Raw genomic sequence first — 24246 nt, 5'->3', positions numbered from 1 at the left:
CGCTATTATATAAAAACGTTAACATTTTTAATAATTTTCAATTTCTGTTAAATTCCTTATTTATTAACTACCAGGGTATCTAATCCTTCTTGCTACCCGTCTGAAACCATTGCTTTCCCCTCCAACGGCTCATATGTTGACGCATGGCCATGTCCAAGACTCTCAGGTGCCGGTCTGAAGCAAACTTCGTCCAAATACTCACTTTGCAGAGAGGCGAGTGTCCCAGTCTACATCCACGGCTTCTAGGTCTATTCCTCGATATCCCGCGCATGCACATGCGTAGATCACATTGTGCGAGACCTTGGTAGCAACCCAGGGCCATGGCCTCGCATCCACGAATGCTCGTCAACATTGGGAACCGCGAGACTTGCCTCTGCAGCATATTCTCTAGCGCTCTTGCCTATCACATCTTCCTGGGTAAACAAACTCTGCCACTTCTCCGGATATGCACGTCTTATGTCCTCGATAAGCGCTTTATCCCCACTGCGGCAGGCAATCTGTAACATGTCCGCCGTAGAATGCCGAGTGGCTCGCATTGAAGGAGGAATCTGAGTACGCGATAAAGTATCACGGATCTGTTCGGCCAATGTGTGCTCTTCTGGGATGGCGGAACTCAAGAGATCGTAAACGCGGCAAAGACTCTTTAGAAGGTGTTCGTCAAATTGGGTGTTGAACGGTGTTGTCGAATAAGACTGTAATGGAAGACATCGCGTGGAGACGATGGGTATCAACTGGAGGGCGCTAAATCGTACGACGATCTCCAATAAAGACATTGAAGACTGTCCGTACATTCTCTCCTCCACTTCATAAACGTGATCCTTGCCAAGGAGCATACCGGCAAGATCATTTTCTCTTGCGGCGAGAGCTTTTCTCAGCGGAGTATCCAGCTGGGACGATGGTGCTTCTTCTTCCTCCAGTCGAATATTCTCTTCACATCTGTCCTCGTAGCTTTCGAGGTTAGCTTTCTGATCCACCGGCGCAAAAGCCAATTCGGCTTCAAGAAGGCAAGCAACCTCATCGTCAAGCTCTAGTTCACTACTTGAGTCTGTGTCCTTTGAATGCACCTTTGTGGGTTCTGCCTTGGTGTTGTTATGCATGTCGAATAGATGGTATGCGGTTTCATAGACATCGACTAGGGCGCTCTGATCCGTGAGGATACTCCAATGATAGCCTAGATATCGAGACGCATATCCTGCTAGTGGGTAGGGTTGATTCACCACCCGTGGACTGACGTGATAAGTAATGCAAGTCTTTGCAATGTCATGATGAGATTGTTGGGAGTTCAAATAATAGCGTGAGACGTGCTTGGGAAGCCTATCAGAGCAAAGGAACTCCTTGACCGAGAAGTGAGCGAATCGAACTACGCGCCGCTTTCTTTGTAGGTTAAATCTTGTGCTTGGGTCTTCCGAGTATTCTTCTCTGGTTATAAGCAGACCAGGACACAGAGCCTCGAGGTCTGAAACATTCAGAAACCGGAACTCAGGATGGAACCGCGGTAGATCACCAGTATTTGTTGCAAGTACGTCGTTAAGCTCCCCCAAGGTGATGGGACTTTGCGAGAAAGAGATCCAGCGAAAGGCCTTTGCCGCGTACTCGCGGTAGGCGTGATGGATGTTCTCCAGCATCCTCACATAAGTCGCATCGAGGTCTTTTGGGAGTGCTTTCAAGCATTGAATGACCATCTGGGCGCTGAGGCAGCTCCGAAGTTCCTTCAACTGGCAGTCAACCCAGCGAAACATGCCAGTCGCTTTTCGGGAGAGATGAAGGGTTACCGCGCGCTGAATGTTCGGACTCCATTGCTGCCACCAAGTGTCAATAGTCATCTGGCTTTTCACATGGATTTCGATATCGACGTCTACTGCACTTGTTTGGATTTCCACGACGGATGGGGAGAGCTTTCGCAAACTGCTTTGTAATGTTTTCTCCGGTCTACTCGTCGCGAGAAGATGCAGCTTCAGATCGCCCCAGGATCGGATTTCGTCCAGAGTCTGTAACAGTAGGTCCGCATCAGGGCACTCATCCAGCGCGTCGATAATGATGTAGACGGCCTGCAGAGAACGAGATTGCATCATTGTCTTGAAGCATTGCAGCAACTCCTCGAGGGACGCTGCTCTCCCTCCACTGAGGCATTCCTGGAACAGTGGTTCAAGCGCTCGTCTCACCTCCTCGTTGTACGCGCACAGCTGGGAGATCAAAGACCGAATCATGGCCTCGGTAGACCGATTTTTGGCATATTGGAAGTCGAAGAACCAGATTAGAACGGGGTGTCGCTCATCGGCGGCCTGAGGGAGGCAGAACATGGCAGTGACGATCGTTGCGGCGAGAACGGTCTTGCCGCATCCAGGCAATCCCGCCAGCCAGTAGAAGGAGCCGGCGGTGGTGCACCAAGTCCTCAGGGCATTCTCGGTAAACCATTTCCCAGTACCAGCTGCCCGTTTGCGAGCTGCGGCATGGTAGGTTGGATAAGGGTCTGATGCATTTAGCCAGTCTTGTAGATCACGATGAAGAGCGGTCTTCAGCAACGTTCGTTCGATATCCTTGACCCCCGTGGTGATGTCATCGATCTTGGTCGTCATTTCCAGGGCCGACTGGAAGTTGATCGCACTCAGCGCTAGATGGAGGTTCTGTCTTGCCTCGTCCACGATTTCTGACAATCTCTTGAGAGTACTCCCTCGAAAGGGGTAGAGACTCCTTCGTGCATGTCTCTCGATCTTCCCAAGTGTGCTTGATGGGGCTCTATCTTTGATCTTTCCCAGCTTGGATTCCAGCTTCTGCAGAGCGAGCTTGCATGTGTCGAGACACAACTGGACTTGCTTGACGGCGTCCGCTTGAATCGAAGCATTGTGTACTTGCATGGCTAGTTGATTCAGGGTGCTTTGAAGACCAGCCAATCCGCTTATCAATGCTTCAACCTCACTATCCTGATCTTTCCACGCGCAGTAATATGCGACAATTCCCTGAGAAATCGTGATCGCCAGAGACACGATGCCAGTAACACTGGCTGCAAGTCCTACCTCCGCCATTTCGGCCTTGCTGAGGAATTCGTGTCTCTCGAATCTTCAAGGGAGACTCGTAGGGAGCGAGCGGGGCTCGCATAGGTCGTGGCTGTGCTAGCAAGATTGAGCCAATCCATGACCACCACATCGCCCTGCACAGCCTGCTGTACTCCTCCTCAGTACTTGTACCGAGCGTCGTGGCTGAAAATGCTACGCCAAGGCTAAATCCCCTCGCTATACTCAGCTTGCGATGAATCGAATTACTCCGTAGTCTAGGAACAATGATGGATACGCTTCAAAGCCCACATCCGGCCATGGACTTAACGATAGCTACGGACACACCCTCTCTACCATCGGAGTACGACAGCATATATATCAGACCGTATCGACATTTCGCCCGCAGCAGTGGTGACAGCCCGATACGCGTGGATCTGATTGATCAAACCAACCACAGACGTTACGCCGAGCCTGCCCCTAGGAATAGACGACCGTTAGGAACAGAAGAAGAAGAACTCATGGAACATCCAAGAGCTCGCAGCAATGAGTCAGGCGATGAAGGAGCACAAATACGACTGCATTTTCGATATACAGGTCTTGGCAACAGACACTTGGACTACCTTATTGATGACAAGAGCGACGCCGTCCACCCCTCATTAAAGCGGGCCTTGAGACCACTCAAATGGCATGTCATGCGCCCGCTGGGTCTGGAATGGGAGGAGCCTGAAGTAATACAGCACATCGAACGGATGATTAAATTTTGGAACCACGAAGTAGTTAGGTACAGAACTAAGGATGATACAATGGCGGGGTTCCTTTCGGGGCCTTGTCATCACCTCACATATAGACATGTGTCAATATCTAGCGATATCATTATGGCGGCGGCAGCAGACTCGCGCCATGGGCAAGATCTAATGCAATTTGTTCTACGTGGCCAGGTCGACAAGACGATCCCAGAAGCTGTAGTCATTAGCATCATCTCCATGTTCAATGCAGATACATTGCGATTACTACTGGACAACATCGAGATAAATGACGCTCTTCTCATAGCCGCAGCGGGCAATTGGCATTACGGTTCAGAGGTCATGGATCTTCTGCTTCACGAAAAGCCAGAGCAGGCTAAGATGACTGAGGAGGCTCTTACATCCGCCGCTGGGAACTGGGGTAGCGGACGAGAGATATTGACCCTGCTCTTAGAACAAAAGACAGAGCAGATCCAGATCAATGAGGCGATTTTCAAAGCGGCTGCAGGAAACCTTCAGTGTGGAAAGGAGGTTGTGGAGCTGTTACTGGAGTATTCCGGCGACCAGGCCCATATTGCATTCACCAAGGGCGTGCTGAAGACCGTTGTGGCAAATCCGTCAATGGGAGTGGAAATTCTAGAACTCCTATGGAGCTGGCGAAATGATCCTCAGGATTTCTCACAGATATCCATCACGGACGAGATGCTAAGGGTGGCTTCTAGGAACAATGGCGACTACGCAAATGAGATACTCGACGTCGTGTTGGTTCGATATCAGCAGTCACCCTCCATTCTACCCACTATATGGAATCACTTCGATGCAGAAAGTGCGCAGAACTCAAAAGACGTATTTTCTTTCATCTGCGAGAAGGGCAAGGTTGATGCAAAACGGCTGGATCGTGACATCCTCTCCAATCTTGCCACCTCAGGAAACACAACTGCGCTCGAATTCCTCAGCCAGAACTATCCGAGTGTCGGCTTGGAAGAATGGCTCCCAATAGCTTCGCTCTATAACGCCGCTTCTACTGGCGATATTGCTACAGTGACCCAGCTTCTCAATGCAGGAACAGCTCCTGATTCCCAAAGTGCACGTGGCATGACTCCTCTGGCTATTGCTGCGCGCAATGGTCACGAGTATGTGGTAAAGGCTTTGGTCAACTCGCGCTCTGTGGATCTAGACTCAACTTGCGACACGGGCCGAACTCCAATGTCATGGGCGATGCTATGTGGTCACCATAAGATCGTGAAAGTATTATCGCTCGCAGGGGCATACGAGAGCATTCCTGATTACCATGGCACTTCTGCGCAATCTATGCAAGAGGGGATCCAAAATCTGGCGACTGTTACCATCGAACATCAGTCAGATGCATGACCTTCTACTGGGAGCCATTGGTCTAGTGCAGCACTCTGCTATGTGTATGGTGTTCAGCATATTGAAACAGTCGCAAATAGATTTATTGACTATTGCATCAATTCTGCGAAGGAATTACCCATCTCCGTAGTACATTGGATATCGCGCTATGACTTGTCTGTAGGTAAGTACTGGATAACCGCCACTTGCAGTCCATTGTAATCATCGATTGGATAGTTGATAATATTAGACAATTGGCGTGCCGCGGCCGCGACTACCTGTTTCCCACCCCCGGCCCCATCGCCCCTCTATTTCTTTCTTACCATATCCGCATGATTTCTAAGTAATCCTGGAGTGCACACGGAGTTTTTCTGTCAGGGTCTCTGAGCCATTGAAGACGAACAGAATGTATGACCCCTGAGATCCTCCTTTTCCAACCCGATAAGTTAATGCTGATGATACCTGGCCATTGTCCAAGATCCCCAGAGCCATCGAAAACACCCTCTTGTCAAGGCCCGCCTTGCTCGCCGATTACCACATGCCTCCCGCACACGGTCACTGCGATGGCACCTTTCAGCCCCTCCGTGACCTCTTGAATCAATTCCTGAACGATGAAAGCGAGCTTGGTGCATCCATTTGCGTGAACATTGATGGACGCAACGTCGTCGATCTCTGGGGAGGTTACTGCAACGCGAAGCAGACAAAGGCCTGGGAGCGAGACACCATTACAACAATATGGTCTACCACCAAAGTCATTACGGCTCTTGCGGCTAATATTCTCATTGACCGTGGAATTTTGGACCCCGCAGAAAAGGTCTCTACGTACTGGCCCGAGTTCGCCGCAAATGGCAAGGAGAATGTTCTCGTTTCGCATGTGCTGAGCCATTCCTCTGGACTGCCCTCTTGGGAGTCTCCCAATACCGTTGAAGACATCTACAATGCTGAGAAAGCCGCGGAAAAGATCGCTGCGCAGGCGCCGTGGTGGGTACCAGGGGAGCAGCTGGGCTACCACCTCGTCACGCAGGGCTGTCTCGTCGGGGAGTTGGTTCGCCGCACGACCGGCCGCTCTCTTGCCCAATTTATCGCCGACGAAATAACAGGGCCTTTACGCGCCGACTACAGACTTGGAGCTCCAGAACACGAGTGGCCGCATACGGCGAACATCATCCCTCCGCCTCCCCCTGAACGAACACCCTCCTTAGACCCGCAGGGCATAGCGGCCAGGGCGTATGCTGGGGTACCGATACCAGCCGCCGCAGCGATGACAGCACCCTTCCGCACCGCTGAACTGGGCGCCAGCAACGCATTCACCAACGCGCGGGCACTGGCTCGAATCGCATCAATTGTCTCCCTCGGCGGCACCGTCGACGGAAAACAGTACCTCACCCCAGCGACAATCAACCAGATGATGCGAGAGCAAATCAGCGGCCAAGACCAGGTCTTGTTTGTCAAGCTACGATGGGGCCTTGGGGTGGGGTTGCCGGTGCCGGAGACGGTGCCCTGGCTTCCGTCTACCGGCCGGGTTTGTTTCTGGTGCGGCTGGGGCGGGTCGGTGATGATCATGGATTTGGATCGGCGGATGTCGATTGCGTATGTTATGAATAAGATGGGGCCGGGGGTGTTGGGGAGTGAGCGGACTGCGGCGTATGTTGAGATGATCTACAAGGTTGTTGATTCGATGGCCGGCTGAGACGGGGTGTCTCTGCGGTGCTGATCAACTGCCTGGATGTCTGCGGATTGTTGCCTTGCGTGTGATCTTCCGCCATTGGAGAAATAGAGTGTACCGGATAATCAGAACCGGATGTCCGATGCTGGAGAGACTGCTGTCAGCTTACTAAGTGGTTTCTTTGTGCCCATGACCAGGGGTAACACCGATGTCTGAGTTGGGGTTACACAGTAATTCCCCTGGAAGCCAGCTGGCTTTGCCTTGCAGACGGCCTGCTTTGAAATTTCTTCCACCGGACGCACATGACTGCTTACACAGAATTTGCAAAACCCACGAGCTCAATGACCGCGGGAGCCGCAACTGATATATACAGGAGCACAACATCAAGAATCGCTATCAAAGGCAGCATCATTGACCTTATCTTCCTCAGACTCTGTCATCTCGCTCAACTGAGCCCCTCACACAGCCATGCAGACAATCAAGAGCCTCTGGACGCAGACCTTCCCCTCCAAACCCACCCTCACAGCCGCCAATCTCCCCCCGCAAACCGGCAAAGTCATCATCATCACCGGCGCCACCTCCGGCCTAGGCTTCGAGCTCGCCCGCGTTCTCTACAACGCCGGCGCAACAGTTTACATTGGCGCCCGCAATGAGGCCAAAGCCAAAGCCGCAATCGAGACAATCACTGCCAACACAACCTCAGCAGCGGGTACGAGCACTAGAACCGGTTCTGGCGAACTGCACTACCTCCCCCTCGACCTCTCCGAACTCCGCACAATCAAACTCTTTGTAACCTCCTTCCTCTCCGCTCAATCCCGCCTCGACCTCCTCTTCAACAACGCCGGCGTGGCTAGCATCCCGCCCTCAAACCTTACAGCACAGGGTCTAGAACCACACCTCGGCATAAACTGCGCGGGCCCCTACCTCCTCACCCAACTCCTCGTCCCAATCCTCACCTCAACAGCTCAGAATCCCAACACACCAAAAGACAGCGTCCGCGTCATCTGGTCCAGCAGCATGACGGTCGACTTCCTTGTCCCAAAACACGGGATCACAAAAGCAACCCTCGAGAACACCCCCACCGACCCAAACGTGAACTACGCGCTCAGCAAAGCAGGCAATTGGCTCCTAGCCGACAGATTGGCGAAACAATTAGCTGGTGCCGGGGTCCTCAGTATAACACAGAACCCGGGGAACATCTACACGCCGATCTTCGATAATACGCCGAGGATTGTGGTGTGGCTGTCTATGCCGATTTATTATAGACCGAGCCAGGGGGTAAATACAATTCTGTGGGCGGGGTTTAGTGAGACGATCACAATGGAGGATGGGGGTGGCTATGTGATTCCGTTTGGGCGGTGGCATCCATATCTCAGGAAGGATTTGCTGGAGGCGTTGGACGATAGGGTTGATGGGGGTGATGAGAGGGAGAATGAGGGGAGAGGGTTGGCGAGGGGGTTTGAGGAGTGGTGTGAGAGGGTTACGAAGGAGTTTCGCTGACTGAGTTCTGCTCGTTAAGATAGCTGTTTGTCCTGCGTGTCTATTTGGCTGCTTATTTAGGCCCTGTCCATTAAATGCTTTAAAATGGAGTTAGGGTAATATAGGGCATCCCATTGTTCTGAGTCGAGATATCTTTTTCTACCGAGTAGTCCTAAGCACAGTACCTACCCAGCCAATTTCCCTACTATCATCTCGCAGAGTGCACTCAGCGTCTTAGCACCCACAACATCCAACGTACCAACCACAACGTTCAGCTCCTTACGGGCCCAGTTCCGGAACTCCACGGCGGCCAGAGAGTCTAGTCCGTAAAGCACCAGCGGCTTCGCAGCTTCCATCGGCTCAGACAACGCCAGGCTGCGCATCAAATGCCCGTTCGCGGCGTCGATCATGGCCGCTGTCTGGGCGGTTGTGTCGGCTTTGGCACGGACGAGGGCTAGAAGGGCCTGTACTTTTGTGTCTTGGGTTCCACTGTTGACAGAGTTGGCGGTGTCGCTGGTGCTGTTTCTGTTTGCGGTGTTCTGGCGAAGGGCTGCGAACCGCGCGTCTTGGTATACTGCAGAGGATGTAACGGGTGCGGGATATGCGATGCCTGTTATGAGCTGGGTAGTCCCGGTGCTGCGTTGATTCTGCTGTTGGAGAATGGACATGCGGATGATTCGGTGGAGCTGGGCCTCGTTGAGGGGGGTCCAGGTCTCGGTGTCCAGTCGGTCGGTGATGGATTGGTGCTCGGCCATGTAGCCGATGTCATTGATGATCCCGAGATCAACAGAGCAAGCAGCGAGGCCTTGATTGCGCCGATATAACGCAAATGAGTCCAGAAAGGCACTAGCTGCAGCGTAATTGGCTTGGCCCTTGTGGCCGACAAGGCCGGAGAGGCTGGACAGAAGGGTGAAGAAGTCAAGGTTGAGGCCGAGCTGGAGCGCAACATTGTGTAGGTTGTAGGATCCCTGGACCTTGCAGCGGAGGACATCGTGGAACTGGGCGGCTGTCATGGAGGTGTAGACGCCGTCCCTGAGGACCATGGCCCCGTGGATGATTCCGGCAACGGGAAGGCGCGAGCCTTGGCAGAACGCTCTTTTTACATCCTCCTTGACCGACACGTCCCCGCGGACAAGACTGCAATTGACGCCTAGGAAGGTGAGGTCTCTGAGAACAGCTTGTGACTTGTCGTCTGTGCAGTCGCTGCGCGACATTATGGTTAGGTGCTTTGCACCGTGGCAGGCCAGGTATGTTGCCAGACTCCCGCAAAGACCTTTCAGGCCACCGACTATCAGGTACGAGACATCACCCCGCAGTTTAAGGCATCTCTCCGCGGGCACTACTAAAACATCTGGGCAGTACTGAGGAGCGTCTCTCGAGATGATGATTTTACCAATATGCGCGCCGCCCCGCATGTAACGAATGGCCCCTGCTATGTCGCTGTATCCGAACATAGTCCGCGGTGCAATCGGCCGAATATGACCTCCGTTTATCAGATCAAATATACGTTTAAGGAGACTATGCCCAAGATTAGTGACGCCATTCGATCGCGATATTTTGCAAGCGGCTCACCTTGCCACCATTGGGGGCGTGACACTCGAATGCGAGAGGTCAAAGGCACGATACGAGGCATTTCGATTGAAGGGCTCCATGGACAGACTATGTCGATCGAGGATATCCTTTTTCCCCAGCTCGACCATCGTGCCGTGAGGTGCTATGATGCGCCATGATTCGTCCAGCAAGCTGCCCGTCAAGGTGTTGAGGATAACGTTTACCCCCCTTCCACCAGTCTGTTCGACGATGCGAGACGCAAATGCCGAGTCTCGAGATGAGAATAGACGATCAGACGACAAGTTGAATTCCTTGATAAGGAATTCTCGCTTCTCATCGCTTCCCACAGTAGCATAGATCTCTGCACCCAGATACTGACATAATTGGATCGCAGCAATCCCGAGTCCCCCAGCCGCCGAGTGAATGAGCACCATCTGCCCGCGCTGGACGTTGGCAAGGTCAACAAGGCTATACAGCGCAGCTTGGTATACAACGGGGATTGTAGCTGCTTCTTCGAAGCTCATCCAGTCCGGAATTGCATGGACACCCTCGATGGGACATTGCACTCTGTTGGCAAAACTACCTCGCCGGCAAATCACCACTCTCTGCTCAATGTGGAAGGGGCTCCCTTCTCCGAGGTTCGCAATGCGCCGTATGACGCCAGCTCCTTCCAATCCGAGCAGATACCGGTTCTCAGGAACAATCCCGAGAACTGTTGCCACGTCCTTGTAGTTAAGACCTGCTGCGTGCATTTCAACCTCGACGAAGCCGTCAGGTACAGCAGCTTCGTCAGGCTCAATCTCGATGAATTGTAGCGAGTCCAAGGACCCAGGCATCTCGCATGTCAAACGAACGCAGGAAGGATGGTTGTGAAGGTTCTGGACAACCGCTTTGCCATCGTCGTCGCTCCCAATATCCGGATGGACTCTACTCACATGAATGATACCGCCGCGCTCCACATACTCATACTCCTCGCCGAGTAGACCACCTGAGTCATTTCCATTGCAAACTCTCTCAACCACATTGGCAATCGCTTGGTAGGACTCTTTGCTATTCGGAGATTCTACATCGAGAAGAGTGAAGCTGACGGATGGATCTTCAGCCCGGACGACTCTAGACACACCAGAGACGAGTGCCTGAAGTGGACTAACAGCGTCCTTCTGAGCACCACAAGTCACCCACACGATCTTGCATCCAAAAGTGAGGATTCGATGGATGGCTTCCCACTGTTCCTGCGTGACCTCGGCGAGTACCGGTTTGAACATTTCGTCTGTTATGAGTATGATCGAGTCTTTACGGATCTCACCAAGGGGTAAGTGATGGATACCAACCACCGTGACTCCAGACTCGGCAAGCATCTGGCTGGCCAAAGCTGAATCTGACAAACTTGACAGAAGAACCAAGCTGACCTGGAGTTCGGTCGAGGGCTCCTGGACAGTCGGCAACAATTGACCCACGATAACGTGCGTTTGGGGACAATTCTGAATCAAGACAAGCTTCTCGAAGCCAAACTGAACAAGTACGTCCTTAATGCTTGCTAAACTGTCGTCCAGAAGTTGCGCCTGGGCTTCGTTTGTCAGCGACTGGTGCGCAACAACAAGGATAAAGCCGCACTTCCGGAGCATGGCTTTGACCTTAGCAATGATGTTGTCCAGCCCTCTCTCACCAAGTTGATCGCCTATGCTCAGTATTGCCAGGTCCTCCCTATTCCCATACAGATGGGGATCTATATCTGGCCTAGACGCGTCCAGGGCGCTCACCTTTATGTTCGATAATCCACAACTGTCGACCTTCTCTTGGAACTTTACAATGGCAGCGGCGTTATTGGATATGAATCGATACTCTACAGCGCCTTTTGCGGGAGCCGGAACATGTGCGAGAATGGCAAGGAAGCCGCTGTCCGTCGAGGATGCCATGTTGTATTCCGCGACACGCAGCCCTGGCTTTTTGTGCAGAAGCAAGCTGATGAACGACAGTACTGGGGAACCATCAAAAGCACCATTTTGCCCCAATCTGGTGTCGTGAGAGTCTAGCACGCCACATAGTTGGTCCTGGGAGAGAAAAGAGATATCCGGGTTCCATTTCAACCGCATGATAGTAGTGCAGTTGTCGAAGGCTTCCCCTCGATTAAGCGCTGAATATGCCAGACCCCGGACTCTGATGAGCATACAACCCGTGGCGAAGTCTGAAACAGTAATACTAGACTTGTACGAGCATGGTTCGTCTCGCGACCCAACGCCTGAATACTCAGCAGAGCAGACTGAAATTCCCAGTGTGGAATCGGTCTTGCGCGGATTGATGAGGAGGTCCTCTATGATGGCTGGCACAAGGCAATCTCTGACTGCACTTCGAATCCCATTCCATAGCGCCGGAGTCCCGGACTGCAAACATCCATCAAGGACGGCTGGATGGACGGAGTAGGGTGATTGAGGGTATATCGACTGAGGTTCTGCAAATGACACCAGAGCTCGGTTCTGTCGGGTCCCTGCTACGGCTTCAACTTGCAGCTGCTTTTGGAATGCTGCACCGAAATTGTACCCCACTTGGTCCATGGCTTTGTACCACAAATTGGCGGGCGTTGGGTGGAGCAATGGCTCTACGGCACTTCGGAGTGGAGCTAAAGACGGTAGGTAAGCCCTTGTTCGACGCTGCGAGTCCTGAGAAACGTGAGAACTGGCAAACCCTACCTTCGTCGATACCGGCATGAATAGAAACTAATCCTTCACAGTGGATAGTTGAGATATCATTGCCCCCTGCTGTGTAGACTGAGAAATTATACCAGTCACGCTCGGCATTTAGTGAAATCATCAAAGTGGACGGTGCAGCTTCATCCAGAATCAGTGCCCTGACGAACTTGATGTTTCGAAACCTATACCCAACCTGCGAGACTTTCAAGCCCGATTCAATCGCCCTGCTGCGCTGGCTAGTCTGGTAAGCAGCTTCAACGACTATAGCAATATATCCAGCCGCCGGGAACAAAATCTGGCCAGCGACCCGATGGTCTCTTAGCCATGGTAGTTCTCCAAGTCGCAGAATCTTCTTGAACGAGGGCGCTAACCATGAAGTCCCTAGAACTTTGCTACCTAGTAGGTCGTGGTTGGGGTAGTGCCTGAACCTCCAGTCTCGGCTGGACTGGCTTTCATACCAGTATTTTGTCGAGTGGTTCCAGGCGTAATTGGGGAGATCCACGATTACGGACGGCTTATGGTGATCTTGATAACCATTCACATGATTTGAGTTGACCTCTTTGATGTCAATGTCGCCACCTGCCAAATAAAGATGCCCCGCCACTTCATAAAGCCCCATGGCTGCACTAGCCACGTCACGCTTGTACGCGGCATGGGATTTAATGGCGAGATCCGGTTTCCTATCCTGTATGAACTTGATAATCTGCTTGACAGGGCCAGTGAGTGCACCCGAAGGGCCAAGTTCAATCAGAAAATCGATCGGCTGCTGCTCGTCGCTTAGCATAGCCTGGACTGCCTGGTTGAAGTGAACAGGATATTGCATGTTCGAACACCAGTACTCGACATTGCAAGGACCGTTAGTCTCCAACCCCGTCACCGAGGAAAACATCTTTACAATGCGCTGTTCATGATGCTGTTCTGGCAAGAAGGGAAAGGCTGAGTGCAGCCCCAAGCGAAGCAACATCTGCCTATAACGTGCAGTGATATCTGTCATAAACTTGGGATTATGATACGCCATATCGACCTGCAGGAGGCGGACAAAGTATCCTTTCTCTTGGATTACCATTTTCGCCTCTTCGAGTACAGCCAAAGGGCCTGACAATGTGACGCTCTCGGGGGAGTTGATGCAGGCAACGGCGATTGAATCCCCATGCGCATCGAGAAGGTAGGCAAGAAGCTCATTGTCGGCCCCGAAACCTACCGCAAGCATCCCTGTGGTTGATGAGGTCGTATCGCGCCCCTCAAGAACTGATTTCCCTCGGTAGTATGCAACCTGGATCGCTTCTTCGGGGGATAAGAGACTTGCTGCAGCGGCGGCTGCTATCTCACCGGAGGAGTGACCCACCACACTGCACGGGTGAACCCGCCATTTCCTTAGGATGTTGAACATCATCAGCTGCAAGGCAGTGGTTAATGGTTGCGAGAACTCTGGCTGTCTGATATGATCTGGTGTCCTTGGAGACGTCAATTCGTCTGCGAATGTCAATCCTGTCCTTGAATTCTCTATCCACCCAAGCTGTCCACGGGTACACACCGTACAATGACCAATTTGGCGGATCAGGGAGCGACTGCAGTGCCTTGTCTAAGCGGTCGAGCTGAACCCGTGCCGAAGGAAACATATCCAGCAAAGACATCCCCATTTGCGGCCACTGAGATCCTTGGCCCGTAAAGATAAAGCCTATACGTGGGGGGCTTGGACGCAACTTCCCAAAGACCAAACCATGAAGATCGAGATTCGAGCTGGCTTGTGTAATAAGAAATGCACGATTGAAATGCCGCGTTCGGCGCTCCGAAAGTGTATACGCCAGGTCGGGCAAAGAGATTTTCACTCGAGGGTTAATGAGGTGGGCTCTCAGAGAGCGAATGTACTCTGTGAGAGAGCCCTCGTGGTTGGCTGAAAAGACTAGAAGCTGGGGGGAGGATGTCTCGTCTTCTTCGTCGTCCTCGAACGGGTCGTGGTTCTCAGGTAGATACGACGACTTGAAGCACATCTCTTCAGGAGACATGCCAGCCTTTGCCTCGTCCAAAATGACATGGGCGTTGGAGCCGCCGTATCCGAAGGAGTTCACGCTCGCTCTCTTGAAAGGCATATTGGGCCATGGGGTGGCATATTTGAAGGCTCGGGTCTTGAGGCTCCTGAAGTCAACTGCGCTGTATTAACCAGGTCCCATTTTGGTTGGAGGATTTGACATACTCTCGGGATTCGGTGTCTCAAAGGTCGGGTTTCCGGGAATGACGCGTTTTTCCAGTGCGAGGATCGTCTTCATCAAGCCAGAGATGCCTGCCCCTGGCTCAGAGTGGCCGATGTTGCTTTTGACCTGGGTCGGTATGAGCGGACTGCACAAGCATAGAGGGAGTGGGACGTCGCAACAGGCCAACCTACCGAGCCGATTAACAACGGCCTGTCCGCAGGCCTATCTGGACAGAACACGGATGCCGCTCCTTTGACCTCAATTGGATCACCGGCTCGGGTTCCCGTCCCATGACATTCGACGTATGAGGTGGCGTTGAAGTCAGTGATTCCCGCGATGCGATACGCCTGCCTTGTCACAGCGGCCTGTCCTTCTGAACTCGGACTTGCAATTCCAGCCGTCCAGCCATCACTGTTGGATGCCGACCCACGGATGATGGCACGGATTGGGTCTCGGTCACGGATAGCATCCTCCAACCGCTTGATGATAACCATGTTAACTGCTTCGGCTTTGACATACCCGTCGGCCTTAGCGTCAAACGCATGGCAAAGGCCCGTGAGGGACGCAGCGTTGATGATACTGCTGCTGATGTCAATGCAGTGCTCTGGACTCATGTACAGATTGCACGCCGCCACTATGGCGGTATTGATTTCTCCGGTTTGCAGGTACCGCGTGGCTACGTCCAAACTGACGAGGCTGCCAGAGCATGCGGTATCGATGGTCATACTAACTTGTATTAGAGAACTACTACCCATGAAGCTGGACATACCAACCTCGGCCCTTTGATATCCAGAAAGTGGCTCAACCGATTACTGAGCATAGCGCGTCCAATCCCCACCGTTGAATTTGGCGCGCGGTCTTGTGGATCTCTGGCTTGGATATCGCCGTAATCTGGGAGAAGGGCATCAATACTGGATACCCGTATACCAATCAGCAGGGTCCTTGCAACCAACCTGACGCATAACTCCCAACAAAACACCCGACATCCTGTCCTCTCAGCTGCTCCAACGTTATCCCAGCATTCTCCAACCCCTCATACACGACCTCCAACAACTGGCGCTGCTGCGGATCCATTGCCGTCGCCTCAGCACGGGAAAGGCCGAAAAACTGCGCATCGATGTCCACCGGATTGATATACTCAAGGAACATGCCTCCCGGCGTGCGCATTGTACTCGGTCTCTTGCTGCCGTCTTCGTGGCCCGCCAAATTGAACCGCGATGCTGGAACGGCCCGGCTCGCTATTCCGCCGCGTTCGAGGAAGTCCCATAATGCTGTTGGAGAGTTGTTGTTTCCTGGGAGCCGGCAGGCAAATCCGACTACCGCGATGGGCTCGAAGTGCGAACGAGGTGAGGTTGTTTCGTTCATCTTGGACTTCTGACAGACAGCGCGTACGGCTAACTATGATCAGACGCCGTGGTATCAATAACTCGAAATCTGGAGATATCCTCTAGGTGTCCTTGAAATGGCAGGAATGTGGTCAGTTCTTGCTAACCCTGCCTTCTCCACCTACAGACGCGATAGACTACCGTACGCCTACCCCTCTGCACGAAGCACATCCATATCGGACTGGTATGTCCGCGAGGCACAAACAGGATTGGACAGATACCCCTCTGTACCAAGAGCCGCACCCCAGCGTGCAGATGTAACGTCGGCGTTGATGGGCGCTTGCCTTAATGCTCCTCATTGCCGTGAAGAACGCGGACCGGCTTACAAGAGAGGCATTAGGCGCCCAGCAGATAACAAGGCATGATGTATCTGTTGGACCTAATGAGAATCGCTGCAATGAACTCATGCAGACAAGACATCGCAAACCCCGCGTCTGCCTTGGAGGGCAGCCTGATTTTCTTCAGCGGGATTCAACCCCGACAACTCGCATGAAGGGGGCTATGCTATGACGCTAAACATGGATTCGTTGTGAGTTGTAACTGCACGCGTTTCTAACTCGACTGGCGATCAGGCGCCCGGGCACGGAGTACATGCATGCGGAGTCATGTCCTACCCTCCTACTTAGAACAGGACCGATGATCCTGCCGTCAAGGGCTTGTCTTGTCAAGCAGCCATACTTATCGATTACGGAACAGGTATTTTCAATTTGTATTGTCCAGGGAAGACTAGGGCTGTATTGCTCGCTGACTTACTCGTTGTTTACTTCATTGTGACCGTCCTTATTAGCAAGAGTCTACATTCGACGTATAGCCATACCTCCAAGCAAAGTCATGTCTCTACCGGAACAAAGCGTCGAGTTCAAGACCCTCGATGGGCTCACTCTCCGAGGGACTCTCTACCCAGGCACTGCCCGCGGTCCCGGGCTCGTGATGACTCCTGGCGTACGTTATCCTAGAAACTTATACACTCGAAGGCACCACTAACAGTCACCACAGTTCGCCTGCGTCAAAGAAATGCTCGGCCTTCCGGACGTTGCTTCACATTTTCAGTCCGCGGGCGTAACAGTCCTCCTCTACGACCCGCGCTCAACCGGCCTCTCAGACGGAACGCCGCGCAACGAAATCGACCCTGTCAAACAAGCATCCGACTACTCCGACGCCCTGACATTCCTCTCAACACAAAGCACCGTAGACCCAGCGCAATTATTCTTCTGGGGCATGTCCTTCTCTGCCGTCGTCGCGCTGTGCGCCGCATCAGCAGACAAGCGCATCCGCGGCGTTATCGTCATTGCGCCCCTAACGGACCTCGACTACAAGCCCGAAAGTAAACGAGAAAAGGTCCTGCAAAGATGTATGCAGGACCGCGCGTCACAATTAGCAGGGAACGAACCGTACTACGTCCCGCTCCTCAACGAGCGCGGCGAGAATCCAGCTGGTTTTGGCGTTGGCCTTGAGCGCGAGGAGTATGCAAGGATTGTTGCGGCTGGTAAGGAGTTGGCGAAGGGGCATGTCAACCGCACGACGATCCAGAGTTACTACCACATGGCGATGTGGGCGCCGTTTGGGATGTGGACGGGCGTTGCGCCAACGGCTGTGCTGTTTGTTGTCCCGGAAATGGATAGTGTTAGTCCAGCAAAGAGACAGAAGGAGGTCTTTGGGAGTATATTGGGGAGTGCGCTGAGGAGGCTGCATTGTGTGGAAGGGGTTGGACATATGGATATTGTGCAGGGAAAGCATTTGGAAGGATTGATGGGGATCAAGATGAAGTTTATATGGGATGTTCTGGCGGGAACGGAGATATCTTAAGGGCTAGGGCTCGTCTGCCGTAAGTCATATAGCTCCTCAACATGGAACAATGTACAGCAAGAGTTCACTCCCTCGTCCCGACAACCCTCACCCTGACCCCCTTACTCCCCCTCACAACCTCCATCCCCACCAAGTCCCGAGCACAATCCACATCCCTCCTGCTCGTCTCATAAAGCTCCATTTCAAATCTCCGAAACAGCCGCGCCAGCACAAGCGTGATCTCCGCATAAGCCAAGTTTATACCCACACACATGCGTGTGCCACGCCCAAAGGACGCGAGATACTTATTCAGACTGCCCTTCCCATCCGGCGCAGGTGCCCCATCCAACCACCGCGCCGGCATGAAAGAGTAGCTATCCACAAACACCCCCTCATCATGATGCATATGATAACTATCCATGGACACCAACACACCCCTCGGAATAACCCACCCCTTATAAACCAGCTCCTGATCCCACGAAACCCGCGGCGAGCGACCCGTCGCCCCATACCCCAGCCTTATCCCCTCCTGGATACAAGCAGAAAGGTACGGGAGTTCCTCGAGGACATGGAGACTTGGTAGATGGCCTGGATCAGGTATTGCGGTATCCAGTTCGGCGCGGAGTTTAGACAGGATGGGCGGGTTGTGCAGGATGTGGAATGTGGCTACCACGGACGCGATCTTGGTTGTTTCGATTCCGGCGCCCACGATGCTCATTGCTTCGTCTTTTAGGCGTGGGAGGGTTAGTTCGCTTGCTGGGAGGGAGGAGGTTAGGAGGTCGGCGAAGATGGTGCCTTTTTGGTCGTGGTATTGACCCTGGGAGTGTGCGAAGAGGACGGTTTGGGCTTGGGTGAGCATTTCCTATACGGCCAGTTAGCAGAGTACTTGCGCAGAAAGGGGGAGAAGGCGGTATCACGAACCTCCTGAAACACCAAACTCGCCCTCATATCCGGCACAATCTTCCCCAAGAGCCCCGGCGGGATATACTGCAGCATCCGTGGCAGAAACGGGAACTGCTGCGCCCAGTGCACGAACTCCTTGAGCCCTTGTATACTCCTCCCAAACGCGAATACGAAATCTTCACACTCCAAAAACCTTGGACACCGGTTAAACGCATACGTCATGATCACGTCGGTCACATAACTTCCATACAGCTCGTTGATGCACAGCACCTTGTCCGTACCCACATACTCATTCTCCAATCTTCGAACAATAACATCCACATGCGAAGCTATCATAGGAGCCTGCTCGTCAATCCGTCGTTTCGCGAAAAACGGCGCAATCGCCGCGCGACGGATCTTATGCAGACCATGTTCCGGCGTTGAGAATGCAGCGGTGGGCGCATTGAAGCGGTGCTGGATGTGTGAGGCCTTGTCGAGGTTTAGAGTCGATGTGTAAAGCGTGCTGTAGAAGGTTGGGTCGGCGATGTGCAGTTCGTGCGGATTAATGCGTACTATGGGTCCGTAGACGGCGTGCATGCGCTGGATCTCGAACAGGAAGTGGCCGCCGCCTTTGTGGAGGAGCTCGTAGTAGGCTTCGTACCAGGATGTTAAGGCGGCGAGGCGCGGGCCTGGGAAGGGGGCGATGGGGCTGAGGTAGAGGCGGTAGATGACAAGGGTGGTGATATAGATGAGGATTAGGGCGATGAGGAGGGGGATGAGCATGCTTTGAGTGCTGGACGGGAAGCAGAAGGTTGAGTCCGTGTTTGAACTTGGAGTGGGATCCATTGTGGTCGTGGACTGGGGGTGTCTCTCCTGGGTGTTTGGGTAGATTGAGGACTTCAACTCCTTCAATCTATACAGACAGCGATCGGCACGGTATCCTTCAAGTAAGATATGGTACCGTACCTGGAACGCAGTGAGAAGCGTATCATTTGTCCTGTTCAGCGAGATCAGCCTCTCCGCGCATGCATTGGTGTTTGCTGGGTATCGCCTCGCAAGGGAGGGTGGGACAGAGCAGGCTGCGCCTCATGCAAGTCTGACCGAGTACACACCAAAGCGCTTACCAGGTCGCATCGAACCTGGCCAATGAGATTTTGGAAGATCGACCATAAGGCGTCCAGTCACTGATGAACCCAGAGTTGTCTAGTTGGGTGACGGGCTTATCCATTCCCAGAATGTACTCATGGTGTTGGGTGAGAGCATAACCGGTATTTGTGAACAGGGTACATCGGATCGTGTAGCGAATTTCACTCTCATTCTTTTAACAGAACCAGCCAGGCCAAGGTGGTCTGACCCATCTAAAACGCCCCACCATCAGACCGATCAAGGTCTCTATACCCAGATGCCGGTGTCAACCCCCTTGCACCGTACGGGGTGACCCCGCCTCTACATCCCAAGTATTCGTAACAACGATAGACGGCCTATCCCGTTCAGAGCCATGCCCCAGCTCGTCGAGTTCCAGCCCATGCCCTCGATCAGCAGTGGCATCGTTAATTCCATATGCAGATCCGGCGGTTGAAGTCGAAGGGCGCAGCTTCACATACTGCTCGGCCCTGGCCTTCGTCTCGCGGGATTGCCCAGAAAACTGCGGTGTTGGCGTGCCATTGTCACCGCTGCCGCGACTGCTATGCAAGGTCCGGAAGGCGGAGACGCGCTCGAAGACCGGGCGGAGCAGCGGTAGGCACGCGAGGATGATTCCGAGGAGGGGCTCGAGGATCGTGAAGATCATCAGGGGTGTCGTTGTGTATGTGAGGTCGGTGCTGACGAGGTCATTGATCATGTTGATGCGGAAGATGGTGATTATGCAGATCCTGTATCGAAGTTCAGTCAGTACCTACGGCATCATATTTTGCAGCGGTGGATTATCCGTTTGGGAAGTTTGTTAACATACGCTATTCCCAGCGCAAACATCAGCGCCAGCTCGATCTTCTTCCGCCGCTTCATCTGGAGTTTCCATAGCACCGGCACGGGGAGAAGCCCAACCGTCACGTCGAGGATTAGATTGATGATGTGCAGGGCGAGATACGTTGCCTCTGTGCTGCCGCAGTGGCCGTCGGCGGTGGGGTCCCAGTTCATGCGCAAAGGCTGGCATAGCAGCAGTGAGGACAAGGTGACGGCGACGCCCCAGAGGTTTTGTACCGTGATCAGTATATAGCAGGCGTAGCGGATGGTTGGGTTGTTGCCGAAGAGACTAATGTACAGAAGGACAATCGACACCTTGACAGCGGTGATAGCGGCGGCCCAGACGGGCGAGTTAGCGACATAGATCTGAGTTTGATGGAGGTCGCTCTTAGTCTGAGGTACGAAAGAAGACAATTGAAAGAGAGTACTAACCTTCGCAAAGTGCAGCAACTGATCCGTGGGATTGGAGAGCTCCCATGTATGCTGGCCTAGCCCACCCACGGCTACCGCTATTTGACTATCAGCAACAACGGAGCATATTAATGAGTGATAAAGCAATACCGGTAATCACAAGAGCCACGCATCCAGTGGAAAATATCTATCAGTCCACCGATCAACACCCAGTCCACGAGGCTGAACTTAGGTAGATACGTACCAATGCCACGACGATAACCCAGTCATGCGCCGCAATCCTCCGCTTCCGCAAGCGATGCGAGTAAAAGCGCAAAGACATCGCGATGATAGCCAGGGTCTCAAAGACAATGCAAACGGCGACCGCCGCTACAGCCCGGGGATGCCCCGTCCAAGCGGAAGCAGCCATAAGAATAGACGTCGGGGCGGGATCCGGATACCCAATTGAAGCGAAAGGCTCGATATCAGCTTATATTCTGGGTGTGAAGATGTCGTACGTTGTCTAAGAACTTATCGAGGGAAACTGCAGCGAGGAACGCCCGGTCCGCAATCGATCAGGGCTGAGGGCTCAGCATCGCATCCGAGAGACTGTGGTGGACCTCAATTTCCGAAGCTGGGGGTCTCTCGTCTTGCGGCGGGGGGTGTATCCGACCTTGGCCTTCTGCGGATAACTTGAAGAGTTCGAGATTGAGCGAGTCCTTCCAGAACACGCGCGAATCGAGCGCTGGGACCCGGCATGGACGTGTGACCATCTTCTGCAGCAGGTAGGAAATGCCTCCAGCCCAACCGCGCATTCCAAAGGTGGCTTACGCTGAAGGAATGTTGTCTCGCCGAAATCCAGAGCCCGCCACAGGAGCCACGGAATAGCCGTGGCGTCTGACATGCAGCAGGAATGCCGCGCACTGCAGGTAAATCTGCCGCTGAGCCCGGCGATCACACGCCAAGGGCGGAGGGAACAGAAAAAGTAAGTCGTGATCAGCGCCTTTGTTCTGCTCAGGTCTATTGTGCATTGAGATTTGTTGGTAACTTGGCGTTTGATAGCAAATGGATTCTTCTCAGCCTCAGCGTTGATTGAAATGGAGGGTAGCACTGGCCCCATGCACGCACGGCCAAATGTCGAGTCTGCGCTTATGGTCGTACAATGCCCCAAGCAAGGCTTCCAGCTGAAGTCAAGGATCAGATTCCCGTACGAGGACCGCGTAGCTTACGGTGATGGTCCGTATTTGCATTACGCAGCCTCAGCCCAAATACCTACGCCCGACATAGCCGCCCGTCGCTGCCAACAACCCAATCCTCGCTACCCACCAGCGCATTGCCGTAGAATATACCCCCCGAATCATACTCCGCCTTGATGGCCCTGAGTGCAGCATAGTTGTCACCGAAGAACTGTCTCTGGAAATCCGGCTGCTTGAAATCGGCCTCGTTTAGGTACGCGCCGCTCTCTGGTCCTGTGACCACAGTCAACAACGGGATATATTCCTCTGTAATCAATCTCTGGTTTTGCAAATTCTCGGCGTAGCTGATATTGTAGTCCCAGTTGGCGATGATTTCAAGCGAAGCGATTGCGTTCCGCCAGCTGGGGAAGACCGCATTGGGGACGAACGCCCCCGTTGAGACGTCGACGCCGACGGCGAGGATGTAGAAAGATGGGTTAGAAACGATGTTACGCAATGCGAGGGTGAGACCCGCGTTGGAACTGTTGGACTCGAGCACAGAGCGTGGGATCAGCCGGTTTCCCTGGACCTGGGAGTTGGGGTACGCGCCGAAGTAGTGGTTAAAGGCCGTATAGTAGTCGTCAAAGGCGGTTACGTTGAGAATATACTCCACCGACAAGGAGTCTAGAGATTCGACGAGAGCTTGCATAATGGACTTTACTTCTTCGGCGGAGGAGTTCGCGAAGAGCGCTGGTTGAAGAGACAGCATTCCATTGCTGAGCACATAGGCTGTGCTGGCGCCCATATCAATCCAGGTGGGCATTGCCGCGTGGAACGCTTCAACGGCCCCCCAAAAGTCGTATTCCGACGATGTCTGCTGTATCTGAAGCATTGCGCCCGCCACTGGGCTTTCGGCGTACGCCTTGACTGTCATCGACACCACCACAGCGTACGATCCTCCGCCGCCGCCAGACAGCGCCCAGTACAGATCCGCATTCTCGGTCGGCGTCGCGGTGAGATGCGTTCCGTTGGATAGGACGACCTCCCACTCGAGTACTTGGTCCGCGGCCAGGCCATAGGCTGTCGAGAGCATCGAGTGTCCGCCTCCCTGCGTGTACCCGCCTGCCAATCCGATGGTCGAGCAGGTACCTCCCACCACGCGCAGACCAGCCTGGTGGGCAGCTGAATAGGCCTCGAATACCTGCACGCCACTCTCTACCTTGATGGCTTTTCCCGTGTACAGGCTGCTCGTGTAGTCAAATATTGAGATTGAGCGAAGATTATGTGTCCACAAACCCAGTGCGCCTTTGCCGGATGATCGCCCTAGGAGGCTGTACAAATGTCACTACTGAACCCACAATGCTTCCATGGCGAAGATTTACTTACTCATGGCCGGTGTTCTTGATGACCAGTCGGATGTTCTTGTCTTGGGCAAAAGCAAGCCCAGCAGCGACATCTGCTGCGCTGGTGACATTGATGGTGTAGACGTAGTAGTTGCCAAGCTCACAAGGACTCGATCTGTTGGTAAATGGATCGCAGGCCTGACCTTGGAAAAGCGGAGCACCAAAAGAGGACGGGGAGTTAGCACTGCGCAAATTGTCAACTTTTTGAATGAGACGTAATGACGATATTGATAGAGCTGCGGCTTACTGGAGCTCAGGATTTGTCCACCTCACCTGAAGGTAGTCACATTCGGCGGCATGGTAGTTGGGGTCGTGGCACGGCGATCCCAGAGGAATCGTCTTGATCAAGTGGCCATCCACTGTTGCGTTGAGTTCGGACCACTCAGATTCAGTGGGCCAGTTGGTATCGCCTGGTAAGTATCGGCATCGCCCATGGCTAGCGGCAGATGAAGGAAGTGCGAGCGCCACAGGTAAGAGCAATTTCAGATAGTAAAAAAACGAAAACATGAGGAGGAGCATCCTTGGAGGAGGTGGACAGTCTGTATTGACTATTGTCCATCGTGAGCACGTTGTCCTTGATATACAAGGACGTGGCTTCGCTGC

General features: G+C 53.3%; 11 protein-coding genes across 11 annotated transcripts; 4 read left to right on the top strand and 7 right to left on the bottom strand.

The window, feature by feature from the left end:
• Positions 1-60: 60 nt before the first annotated feature.
• On the bottom strand, positions 61-3021 carry BDW74DRAFT_155479 (uncharacterized protein). Its single transcript, XM_073724841.1, has one exon. It carries the CDS (start codon positions 2853-2855, stop codon positions 285-287), a length of 2571 nt encoding a protein of 856 aa, XP_073582567.1. The 5' UTR covers positions 2856-3021; the 3' UTR covers positions 61-284.
• Positions 3022-3448: 427 nt separating this feature from the next.
• On the bottom strand, positions 3449-4164 carry BDW74DRAFT_155478 (uncharacterized protein). Its single transcript, XM_073724840.1, has one exon. The coding sequence runs from the start codon at positions 4039-4041 to the stop codon at positions 3826-3828; it is 216 nt and encodes a 71-aa protein (XP_073582566.1). The 5' UTR covers positions 4042-4164; the 3' UTR covers positions 3449-3825.
• A 337-nt stretch (positions 4165-4501) lies between these two features.
• BDW74DRAFT_155477 (uncharacterized protein) lies at positions 4502-5283 on the top strand. The gene has a single exon (XM_073724839.1). It carries the CDS (start codon positions 4832-4834, stop codon positions 5105-5107), a length of 276 nt encoding a protein of 91 aa, XP_073582565.1. The 5' UTR covers positions 4502-4831; the 3' UTR covers positions 5108-5283.
• Positions 5284-5624: 341 nt separating this feature from the next.
• BDW74DRAFT_168699 (serine hydrolase domain-containing protein) lies at positions 5625-6776 on the top strand (the record flags this gene model as incomplete). Its single annotated transcript, XM_073726883.1, has 1 exon — positions 5625-6776. One exon carries the CDS (start codon positions 5625-5627, stop codon positions 6774-6776), a length of 1152 nt encoding a protein of 383 aa, XP_073582564.1.
• A 444-nt stretch (positions 6777-7220) lies between these two features.
• On the top strand, positions 7221-8252 carry BDW74DRAFT_185929 (uncharacterized protein; the record flags this gene model as incomplete). Its single annotated transcript, XM_073731152.1, has 1 exon — positions 7221-8252. One exon carries the CDS (start codon positions 7221-7223, stop codon positions 8250-8252), a length of 1032 nt encoding a protein of 343 aa, XP_073582563.1.
• Positions 8253-8416: 164 nt separating this feature from the next.
• fma-PKS (polyketide synthase fmaB) lies at positions 8417-16026 on the bottom strand (the record flags this gene model as incomplete). The annotated part of the gene is made up of 8 exons (XM_073729467.1): positions 8417-9749; positions 9804-12399; positions 12470-13942; positions 14004-14615; positions 14664-14787; positions 14853-15387; positions 15435-15552; positions 15615-16026. The coding sequence occupies 8 exons, from the start codon at positions 16024-16026 to the stop codon at positions 8417-8419; spliced, it is 7203 nt and encodes a 2400-aa protein (XP_073582562.1).
• A 498-nt stretch (positions 16027-16524) lies between these two features.
• fma-AT (acetyltransferase fmaC) lies at positions 16525-17852 on the top strand (the record flags this gene model as incomplete). Its single annotated transcript, XM_073731151.1, has 2 exons — positions 16525-16988; positions 17043-17852. Exons 1-2 carry the CDS (start codon positions 16878-16880, stop codon positions 17850-17852), a joined length of 921 nt encoding a protein of 306 aa, XP_073582561.1. The 5' UTR covers positions 16525-16877.
• A 64-nt stretch (positions 17853-17916) lies between these two features.
• BDW74DRAFT_168695 (cytochrome P450) lies at positions 17917-19496 on the bottom strand (the record flags this gene model as incomplete). Its single annotated transcript, XM_073726882.1, has 2 exons — positions 17917-18693; positions 18753-19496. 2 exons carry the CDS (start codon positions 19494-19496, stop codon positions 17917-17919), a joined length of 1521 nt encoding a protein of 506 aa, XP_073582560.1.
• A 222-nt stretch (positions 19497-19718) lies between these two features.
• On the bottom strand, positions 19719-21573 carry BDW74DRAFT_155471 (uncharacterized protein). The gene is made up of 5 exons (XM_073724838.1): positions 21331-21573; positions 21237-21273; positions 21108-21184; positions 20665-21041; positions 19719-20584 (listed from the first exon to the last, which is right to left on the bottom strand). Exons 1-5 carry the CDS (start codon positions 21493-21495, stop codon positions 20125-20127), a joined length of 1116 nt encoding a protein of 371 aa, XP_073582559.1. The 5' UTR covers positions 21496-21573; the 3' UTR covers positions 19719-20124.
• Positions 21574-21604: 31 nt separating this feature from the next.
• Positions 21605-22296, bottom strand: BDW74DRAFT_34326 (uncharacterized protein). Its single transcript, XM_073732567.1, has one exon. It carries the CDS (start codon positions 22183-22185, stop codon positions 21655-21657), a length of 531 nt encoding a protein of 176 aa, XP_073582558.1. The 5' UTR covers positions 22186-22296; the 3' UTR covers positions 21605-21654.
• Positions 22297-22337: 41 nt separating this feature from the next.
• BDW74DRAFT_179422 (uncharacterized protein) lies at positions 22338-24162 on the bottom strand (the record flags this gene model as incomplete). Its single annotated transcript, XM_073729466.1, has 3 exons — positions 22338-23571; positions 23627-23827; positions 23891-24162. 3 exons carry the CDS (start codon positions 24160-24162, stop codon positions 22338-22340), a joined length of 1707 nt encoding a protein of 568 aa, XP_073582557.1.
• Between the last annotated feature and the right edge of the window lie 84 nt (positions 24163-24246).

This window comes from Aspergillus multicolor (genome assembly GCF_047715735.1).
Source record: "Aspergillus multicolor strain CBS 133.54 unplaced genomic scaffold BDW74scaffold_17, whole genome shotgun sequence".
Taxonomy (NCBI): Eukaryota; Fungi; Ascomycota; class Eurotiomycetes; order Eurotiales; family Aspergillaceae; genus Aspergillus; species Aspergillus multicolor.
The sequence above is the reverse complement of the archived record's forward strand: the minus strand, read 5'-3'. Positions and strand labels throughout refer to the sequence as shown.